Genomic DNA, 10,408 nt, shown 5'->3' with positions numbered 1-10,408 from the left:
TTGGCTTAGTTGATTGTACATTTGATGGGAATAACGCGCTACACACGGACGAAAACGTCAACTGAAACGACGGACACAGGACACGCGCGTACTAACAACACCTTTGGGGAGTTACGAGAAGCTCATCTTAACAATCAATACTTGCGCCTAAGCACAACACCTGCGGGGAGCCGCCTTCTAACCCGCTTACACATTTCCTACGCAACACATACAGAAGAACGGGTCCGCATCCCTGAAGCCTGGCGCTTTGCACTCCAGGTGCGACCCCTTCCGAAGAACATGACTGCAGACACCCATGATGGTCGCCGTCTCGCGCGGGCGGAGGCTATTTCTCAACAATATGGCCACAAGCCAGGTGTCTTCTATGTGGATGCGGCCGGCCCGCACCATGGGGGTTGGTACACGGCGGCCGTCATCCACCAAAACACTACAGTTCAGGGCCTTACTTTCCGTGCCCCAAACATTACATTTGCGGAAGAGATCGCCATTGCACTGGCCGCCGCAGATCCAGAGTCCCGAGTCATTATTACGGACTCCAGGGGCGCCTGCCGCAATATTGAGCAAGGGTACATTCCAGACCGTGCTTTCAAAATTCTCCACGCATGCGATTACACAGGGTTTCCGACCCATCGTACCATCGTGTGGGCTCCGGCTCATGCGGGTCTTGAGGGGAACGAGGCAGCCGACGCTGCCGCCCGCGCGCTTACTCACCGGGCGTCGCCTCATCCGCAGCCTGATCCGGAATTCAATTTCAATCCGGCCATCACCTTTAAAGAGATCACCTCTCTTTATCAAAATTTTCATGGTCTCTATCCCCCTCCCTGTAAAGGCCTCACCAGGGTGGAGGAGCGCTGGCTTCTCCGCCTCTATACCAATACTGTACTGTGCCCGGCAGTACTTAAGCACTTCAATTCTTCTTTCTCGGGCGCGTGCCCACACTGTGAGGAGGAGTTTTCGGACGCCTACCACATGGTGTGGGCATGCCCTTCCAATCCTGCCTACCCACCCCACCTCCACCCCACTCGAGAGGCCTGGGAAGCTGCCCTGCGCGGCTGCTCCGAACTCCATGCCCAACAGGCATTGGTAGCTAGAGCCCGAGCCGCTGCGGAAGCTACAGGGATCCCGGACTAGGGCTCCCTCCTAGTGTTTGTAAGGGACGGGCCCTTCCGGCTCGCCCCATCGACCTCTCACTGTAAATAGAAATAAAAGTTTTCCTCCTCCTCCTCCTCCTCCTCCGTACTAACAACTAATGTTTATTCTGGTACGAGGGCACACGGGGAGTTAGATCTAATCAAGAAACGAAGGAGCGTGCGACACAGCCGGTGGCGATGAATTGATTGTTTTGAGCATGTGCATGAAATGTATTTATGTGCCCTCGTACCAGAATAAATCTCAGTCGTTAGTATGCGCTTGTCCCGTGTCCGTCGTTTCAATTGTCGTTTTTGTCCGTGTGTAGCGCGTTATTCCCATCAAGTGGTCGCGCCTGCTCTGTTTCAAGCTGTCCCGTCCCTGCGCTGTTTTCTTGTCCCGACTCTAGAGCCACCCGCAGCAATGGTGCAGGTGACGGATGCTTCCTTCTCTTAATTTCTGCTGCTCTGCAAAGACCGTCGCGGAAGGTGGCGCTATAGCACTACACCCATTCACTTCGTCGGGGCAGTGTGTGTGTGTGTAGACATGCTTACCTCTGTCTCACGCAGGAGCTGGCGTACACGGTCACGGCTGTCGTCCTCTACATCATCGCGTCAGTAACGCAGCTGGTGTCGCAGTCTGGCTACTACGAAACCTGGCCCGTCATGTTCAGCGCCCTCAACGGCCAGTACATCGCGGCCGGCGTAAGTTTCTTGCTTTTCTTCTGCGGCTGCTCGGCCTCACAGGCTCACCTGCGAAATCGCTGTTTTTGCCTTGACTGCCTGAAGCAATGTACTAAACGAATAAGGCACTGAGAACATCCGCTTCCTCTAACGGAGCTCCTAATTTACGCCCTAAAGCGAAAACATGTGCAAAGAAAACTACAACCAAGTGAAAATAAAGATTCGAATAAGTTCTACAAAAATTTGTCATTTTTGCATTTTCAGTGTTCGAACCCTTGCGTTATAGTGGAGATTGGTATTTAGATCCCTGCAAAGTGGAGTTCGCAGCGCAGAACGTTATTATGGGGCCACATTAGATTCGAGGCAGACATCCAAAGCTTCAGGCAACAAGTATCGTTCAAATTTAAGCTAGTCTCATGCTTTGAAGGGGTGGCTGAGCTCTCATGCGAGCTGCATGATCGACGGCACCGAAAAAAATAATGAATGGTGCACGTGCTGACTGTTGTAGAAAACTAACTGATTTAGCTTTCGTTTCTAATGACAGTAGACTGTTATCGTTTATGTAACTTCGTTTATTGCAAGAAACAAGAAACAATCAAACTGTTCGTTAGGAGGGGAGAAAGAGCTCGAAAAATTACATGCTCATCGTTGGGGCTCCCCGCACGTTCTGCCCTTTTCCTTTGCCCCTCCAGGCGGAGGAGCCCTCTGCTTGTCTCAACCTTTGGCCCCTCTGCCTCGGGTTCCCAGAGTCCCGTCGCCCGAGGGGAGCCGCCGCCGGCCATAAACAAGCGAGAGGTGTCTGGGTTTCGTCCCATGAAGCGTATTTAAGAAAATCACATACAAAGGACACACAGGTTAAACACGAAAAGAAAACGAAGTTTCAACACTGCCCCGCCGAATGAGCTTGCTCATTCTACGTTTCTGCAAACTCTAATGGGTACAGTGACTGAACAGGGCGTCGCAAATTCTTCCCCTGCGGCATCCTGACCTCACAAGAACGAACCTTGCCGTCTCGCCCAGGAAACACGGCAGCGATAACTCCTGTTCTCCAGAGCAGTCTCGGTTGATTCTCTCGAACCAAGACAACCTCTCCGACTCGGGTAGTCACGGCTTTGGGTTGTTTAGAGGCAAAGGCCGAGCGTAGCTGCCCCAAGTATTCTCGCCGCCATGTCTGCCAGAAAAGATTCAGCATTCGCCCTCGCTTCTTCCAGAGCGCCCGGAGCGAAGCGGCGGACGCCTCGATGGCTCGTGTTTCAGGCGAAGGCAGAGCCGTCAAGCGTCTTCCCGTCAGGAAACTGGACGGTGTGAGCGGCGCACCGTCTTTAGGGTCCTCATATATGTACGTGAGGGGCCTAGAATTTATTACTGCCTCAACCTCAGCCAGGATTGTTGACAGCTCAATGGTGTCTAGGCACTGACGTCCGACCGTTTTTCTCAGCGCGCTTTTCACGCTACGGACCAGCCTCTCGTAGAATCCGCCCCACCACGGTGCGCGCTCCGCTATAAATTTCCATTCTATGCCGGAGTTGGCAAAATGGTTCTGAGTTTCAGGGTGCCGCAGGAGCTTCCACAAAATGCCCATATCTTTTGAGGCTCGTTTGAACGAAAGAGCGTTGTCAGAGTAAATGGTTCGGCACAAGCCTCTGCGCGACACAAAACGGCGGAATGCCTGTAAGAATCGCTCTGTGCTCATGTCCGCAACAAGCTCAAGATGCACCGCCCGCGTCACAGCACATGTAAACAGCTAAACAGCACGATGTACGATTTCACGGTCCGACTGTTCTCCCTCACCAGGAGGGGACCGGCAAAGTCGAGGCCGACGACCTGAAACGGGTCCGCTTGGGACGTCCGGTCAGGTGGAAGGAGCCCTGTTGCTGCGTCGAAGTGCGAGGCACTGTGCCGCTTACATACCACACACTATCTCACAACACTTTTCACAAGCTGACGCCCCCGCACAATCCAGTACTTGTCTCGTAATAGCACAAGTGTGTCTCTTGCACCTGCGTGAAGCAGCTGTCGATGTGCTTGGTGCACCAGCAGCGATGTGTAGCGATGCTTCTTGGGGAGCACAATCGGGTGTCGTTCGTCGAGTGTCGTCTCTGTGGAGCAGATTCGCCCTTTTATCCTCAGTAGGCCGTTTTCATCTGTCCACAGGGTGAATTCTTTCAAGGCGGAGTCGTTTGGGATGCGGCTGCGTTTCTTTGTGCTTTCCAGTTCCGCAGAAAATGCCGACTTCTGAACCCTTCTCACCCAAAATCCTTTCGCATGATCGATTTCTGCAGCAGTCAAAGGGCCCGAGATCCTGTCAGAAGATCGCAGATTTCGCACGAACCGGAAAATCCAAGTTGTTACTCGGTTCACTCTAGATGCAGAGCTAAAATCTTCCAGATCCAGCAACTCATCTTCTTTATCGCTGGTGGAATTTAAGACACCGACCTCCCTTTTCTTCTCCAGTTCTTCAGCCGTGAAGTCGCCTGGTTGTGATTCAACCGGCCATACGTCAGCCCGACCTGTTATCCACTGCGGCCCGTTCCACCATAGCTCGCTGGTTTTCAGTTGAGTGCTTGTCAATCCCCTGGTCATGAGGTCAGCCGGATTCGATTTTCCGGGGCAAAATCGCCACGTCGCGGTCTCGCTGTTTTGTTGGATTTCCGCGACGCGGTTCCTCACAAATTCCTTCCAGCGTGCTGCGTTTCCTCGAATCCAGCTCAGTGTGATCATAGAATCGGTCCAGAGGAAAACCTTGTCAAACTTCATATCAAGATTCGACCTCACGAACTGGTAGAGTCTTGACGCGAGTAAGGCTGCCAATAGTTCTAGCCTTGCCAAGGTGACCGCTTTCAAGGGGGCTACACGACATTTGGCTAGCATGAAGGCGGGAGTTCTTTCTCCTGTAGAATTCTCGGTACAGAGGTAGACCACGGCGCCGTAAGCCTTCGGGCTGGCATCTGCGAACACGTGCAAAGTTCGACTCTGTGGGTGCCCTTTGGCGTTGGCTTCATACCTTCTTGGGATGGTGACCTCATGTAGCGAACGTAATTCTTCGCACCACTTGATCCACTGCCTTAGGAGATGGTCTGGAAGTGGCTGATCCCATGCGATGTTTTCCTTCCAAATCTCCTGAAACAGCTCTTTCGCTCTCACTGTATACGGCGATAGAATTCCTAGGGGGTCGTAGAGCCGCACGGTCGTTTGTAGGACAAATCGCTTGGTATTCTTTTGCGCCTTTGAAAATTCAATGACAGAGTCGGGAGAAAATGTCAGTTGGTCTTCCCTTGGTTTCCAACTTAAACCTAGCACTTTCAGCAAATTAGCCGGTTGTCCAAGGGGCATTTCATCGGGGATCTCCTGACAAAACAGTTCGTTCATCTTCGTGCTGTTGAACCCCACTTGTGCAGGCGCATTGAAGCAGCCCGAAAGATGCGACTTGCCTCGTCGTATATCTTCGCTCCTTCCTCATCGTCCTGTGCGCCGCAAAGCAGATCATCCACATAAATGCAGCTTTTCAATACATCTGTCGTTGCTGGAAATTCATCCTTCATTGTTTCAAGGTGGTGCTGAAGCGTTGCTGCCAGGAGAAACGGGCTCGATGTGGTTCCGAAGGGTATTCTGGTCATTCTGAAGCCTTTGATCTCTGGCAATGGCCTGCCTTCTACAGGGCTCTCGGAGAACCATAGAAACCTTAGCGCATCGCGGTCCTTTGGCGCTACACCTATTTGAAGAAATGCCTTTTCGACATCAGCGACGAGCGCGACTTTATGTCGCCGAAAGTTCAGCAGGAGCCGAACGAGGTCAGGATTTAAATTCGGACCACACTCGAGGTTTTCGTTCAGGGATTTAGCCTGAGCACTGTGCGATGAGGCATCGAAAACTATCCTCAGTTTGGTAGTCGTGCTGCTTTGCCGCAGTACGGGTTGATGGGGCATGTAGTACACTCGCTGAGAGTCGCCGCAAAGTGTGTCTGTTGCCCTCTCTGCTATGCCTTCGTCAGTTAAGCGCCGCATTTCGGAGTCAATTTCTCATGAGACTCGGGTTCCTGCTTAACCGCTTTGTTAAAGACCGAAGGCGATTCTCCGCTAATCCGCGGTTGTCAGACATTTCCACTTCGTCTTTCCAAGGAAGCTTTACTTCGTAGCGATCGTGGATCTTCTTGATATTTTTAGAGAAAACCTCCAGGGCTTGGGAGTCTGAATTTTCGGTCGATGTGTCTGACGCACCAGTGTTTTCCAACTCCCAAATACCGTCTCGATGGCAGTCAGTTTGTTGGGCAGCTTTCTCACCTTCCCAGTGATGCATTCCCAATACTGATCGGAGCCAATCAGCGCATCAATCGGTGTGTCGTCGTTAAGAGCCGAATCATCACCCAAAGGAAGCATCAGCTCTCGAAGTGTTTCTCTGATCAGTTCGTTGGGGCAGGGGATACTCTGTTCACATATGGAAGGTGTTTCTAGGGCTTCGATTTTGTATTGCGCTTTTGGGTTGTCTCGTCGGAAGAGGCACATTTCAACTCGCCTGAATGTGCGTCTGGTCTGCCCTCCTCCAAATACTCCCACCGACAGTAACTCTGTCCCGAGCAATTTGCACCCAAGTTTCCTGGAGCAGTCTTCTGTTATAAATGTTCTCTGACTGCCGCTATCGAAGAGAACTCGAGAAATCTTTCTTGCTTTAGTCCCTTTGTTCAACGCTGTAATGGTAGGCATTAGGACTGTGCGGCGAGTAGGGTCCTTTTCTGCCCCTGAGGCGTGCAGGCTTACTGGCTGTACCCCTTCTTCGGCCGACCGTGCGTTCTTGGCTTCGTTGACAGTAGGGTCGCACATCGCTGTCGCATGTCTGCGTTTACATCTCTTGCAACTGAGTTTAACCTTGCATTGCCTCGAACGGTGTCCATGCTTCGTGCAACGAAAGCATCCGCCTTTCGCTGTGAGGACTGCCTTCCTTTCGTTTACTGTCATCTTCGACTCGCACTCTTGGCTCTCATGTGTCTTTGAGTCGCAGAACACGCATTGCATGCAGATGGCTGCATCGTGCAGGGCTGAGGCCGAAGAAGGGCGAGCGTGCCCTCGATGCTTTCGTGCCTTGTGCCCATCAAAGTGAGAAGCAGGCTTACCATGTGCGTCGTCGGGCCGGTCCTCTAGCGTCCTCTCGCGGCTTTCTAGCTCGATGCGGAAGAATCTGAGCAGGGAATGCAGTGGCGTCAGCTGTGAGCTGTCCGACGACGATGTCGTTGAACCTGAATCGTCGACCACCGCCGGCGTCGCTTCCTCTTGGTTCTCAGCATGTGAACGATGATAGTCCAAGATCAATTCTTTCGGGAGAGCGCGGAGAAGGACAGGATAGAGCATCGCCTGGTAGCCTTTGTCCTCGATGCCCAGAGCCTTCAGCCCCCGCATGTGAACTTGTATCTCATCGTAAAGCCCTCTCAAGGCTCGCACATTCCTTGCAGAGAACACCGGTTTCACGTCGATTAGGCCCTGCATATGATCCTGAACCAACGCTTCAGGGTTTCCGAATCGTTGTCGCAAGATGTCGACCGCGTCGCTGTAGCAATCACCTGATGCCTGCAGTCCGGCAATTGCAGTCACGGCCTCTCCGGTCAGCAGCGTCTTCAAGTAATTCAGGCGGTCGATGTTAGAAAGTTCCGTATTTTTGTGGACTGCCACCTCGAATTGTTCCCAGAATGGCTGCCAGTTTTTCCTTTTGCCATCGAATTTTGTTAGTTCTAGTTTCGGTAATTTGATTCTTTGAGCCGCGGAAGCGCTACCAACGGTAGCTTGAAATCGGATTTCCTTGTCTTTGCTTGCTTGTTCAGTTTGCTCTTTCTTCAGGTTTAGTCGGCAAATGCAAGTAGCAATCTTGTCACCATACTCGATGACTTGCTCGAATTCAGCCTCCGCTTCGTCATCTTTGACATTTGGCTCGATTGCCGCATCTACGTCGTTGAGTTGTTGTTTGACCAATCGTAGACGTTCAAGAAGCACGCTCACCTTTTCGTTGGTGGGTGCTTGCTCGGCAGCGAGGATGTCGTCCGTTTCTTTAGTCAGCCGTGTAGCTTGACTTCTGACGGCCTTCCTCTTTTTGTTCAGAACATCCATGTTGATGTCGTTGGCACGTTGAGTCGTTGGGTCCGGTCGATGTCCCCGTTTAATCCGTTCCCGGGTTTCGGCACCAAAGTTTTGTTGTAGAAAACTAACTGATTTAGCTTTCGTTTCTAATGACAGTAGACTGTTATCGTTTATGTAACTTCGTTTATTGCAAGAAACAAGAAACAATCAAACTGTTCGTTAGGAGGGGAGCAAGAGCTCGAAACATTACATGCTTATCGTTGGGGCTCCCCGCTCGTTCTACCCTTTTCCCTTGCCCCTCCGGACGGAGGCGCTCTCTGCTTGTCTCAACCTTTGGCCCCTCTGCCTCGGGTTCCCAGAGTCCCGTCGCCCGAGGGGAGCCGCCGCCGGCCATAAACAAGCGAGAGGTGTCTGGGTTTCGTCCCATGAAGCGTATTTAAGAAAATCACATACAAAGGACACACAGGTTAAACACGAAAAGAAAACGAAGTTTCAACACTGACAAAATGTTCTCGCACAGAAGCGCCTACTGACAGTCTGCAGAAAGTCAGAACCCTTGTGTATCCAGCTTTCGACCGTATTTTGAGAAGCACTTCTTAACGTTTTTTTGCTGCCACTGCAGTCTCTGTTTCTCGCAGAGGGCAGTGAATTCCGCTTGTTAAATGCGAGAACTCATGGTGTGTGGCGCATGAAATAGTGAAGGGAGGGGCCATATTTTGTAACGTTTCATTTCGTTCTTTTTCCTTCGTTTGGTCCTCTGACATTGGTCGCTCTTCCTGGTGACATAAGCCGTGGGCGATGACCTCACGCTGGTCGGTGCACAGACACGCCCATGGTGCCACACCACGTCGTGCCGCACTTGCGCACCCGCGCCGACGCTGGCGAATAATAGAGCAGAACGACGGGTTTGACGTGCCTGACAAGCTTAATCTGCGCTAATAAAGTCTCAAGAAAGAAACTGTGCGGTACTTGTGCGACGAATTGGCGGAGTGTTGTGGACCCTACGACACGGCCGGACTGTATGCGGAGGTGGTAGGGTGGCTGGCAGCGGCTCCGCGTCCTGACCGGCCGTGCCTGTTGTCCCTAACCCCTTGTTGCTTTTGTCACGAATGGCGTCACGACCGAGTGAAGTGGAAAAATTAAACGAAATGTTACAGAAGGCGGCCTCTCGGCGCGAGAAAGAAAAGAAGCATCGTGAACGACACCATAACGTTGCAGGTGCATGAATGAACCACGGAGATGCGTCGAGAAGCGCTCTGGTGCAGAAGGCGAGAAAGCTCGCTGGCGGTCCTGGCACAAAGCTGATTTCCGCCAAAGGGAATTTAAATCTTCTAGTGCCCTGCAGTGTGGCTGTGTACTCAGAAGCATCGTAGATGGGAATTAGGTTTGTGTCAAGCGTTTTCGAAGCCCATTTCAATGAGTGATATGATTGAGTTGCCTCCTCGACAGGACTGGGTAGGGCACGCCGTGCCCTGAGAGCCACGGAATCTCTTAACTCTTACAAACAATGATTCGCCCACTTTTTTCATTCCCACCACGCGGCAGAACGCCATCGTTATGCATGGCTGCGCTTGTTGACGGCAAGCTCGGCATCGGCCACGGCCGTTGGCGCAGCCCCTTCTTTGCTCATCTCCGCGCTGCTGCCGCAGGTGTTCGGGCTGCTGCAGGCGATCGTCTACGGGGCCGGAGCGTTCCTGCTGTTCCAGGACTGGAAGGCGACCAGGCCGCCCCCGCCGCCCCCGCAGCCGCCGCGCCCCACCAACTGAGCGAGCGGACAGCGCCGCCACCGCTGCCGCTGCCTGCTGTGTTTTGTCTTTATTTTGCTCGCCCAGAACCGAGTAGGAGAGAGGGAGACGTGGTGGGCCTCGTCTCCCCACGCGCCAGCGAGAGAAGACGCGGCGAACACGGGCCGCACACACGACATTGCGTTGCTCCGTTCCGAGCACACCGTCTGCAGCGCGTCACCTTCCACGCAAAGTCGAAGGATCGAGAGAAACAAGAAAGAAAATTACTCTGCGCGCTCACTATTATTTTTTTTTTCGTAGTTCGCGTCTATATCCCTTCTTGTAGTCATCGTGTTTATTGCGACCAGTCAAGTTTTCACTCACCTCTGTATGTGGCGGTTATTTTTAATCGGCACGTGTACATCCCATCCCTTTGTTTCCTTATAAAGCCTATAACGACCTCACTGACATACTGGCGTGCCGTATGAGATTTTTCAAACAGATTATTAAAGACTGAATGCTGCTTGAGTCTCCGTGAGGCTGTGTTTACTCAGTGTCGAACTGCGGCCGCACGGCACGACTCAGTCTTGCACGTCTGGCCGCAGTTTTCGTAGTTCCTCTGCTCTGTGGGAGCACTGAGGGGTGCTCTGAGCGGGGGCCGTGAGCATCCTGCTTCGCCTTGCACGGGTGAAGGCGGCATACTACTGTCGCCACTGGTACTTTCTAGCACAAATAGGTTCTGTGTCAGTGGTCACTCAGACATACCCGCGGCTTTCAAGCGTCTGCGGCAAGTGACTCGGCCATTGGGTGG

The 10,408-nt window shown here is 52.5% G+C and overlaps 1 protein-coding gene across 2 annotated transcripts in view; it reads left to right on the top strand.

Moving 5' to 3' along the window:
- The window catches only part of LOC144114433 (MARVEL domain-containing protein 1-like), an 82,047-nt gene extending 71,912 nt beyond the window's left edge, over window positions 1-10,135 (top strand). For both annotated transcript variants that reach the window (XM_077648169.1, XM_077648170.1), the window contains exons 4-5: window positions 1,698-1,832; window positions 9,523-10,135. In XM_077648169.1, the coding sequence (XP_077504295.1) occupies window positions 1,698-1,832; window positions 9,523-9,639 (252 nt within the window). In that variant the 3' untranslated portion in view covers window positions 9,640-10,135. The remainder of the gene's footprint in view (window positions 1-1,697; window positions 1,833-9,522) is intronic.
- Window positions 10,136-10,408: the final 273 nt, after the last annotated feature.

Source organism: Amblyomma americanum, chromosome 1 (genome assembly GCF_052857255.1).
Source record: "Amblyomma americanum isolate KBUSLIRL-KWMA chromosome 1, ASM5285725v1, whole genome shotgun sequence".
Classification (NCBI taxonomy): Eukaryota; Metazoa; Arthropoda; class Arachnida; order Ixodida; family Ixodidae; genus Amblyomma; species Amblyomma americanum.
Note: the sequence above shows the minus strand (reverse complement) of the source record. Positions and strands in the feature narration are given on the sequence as shown.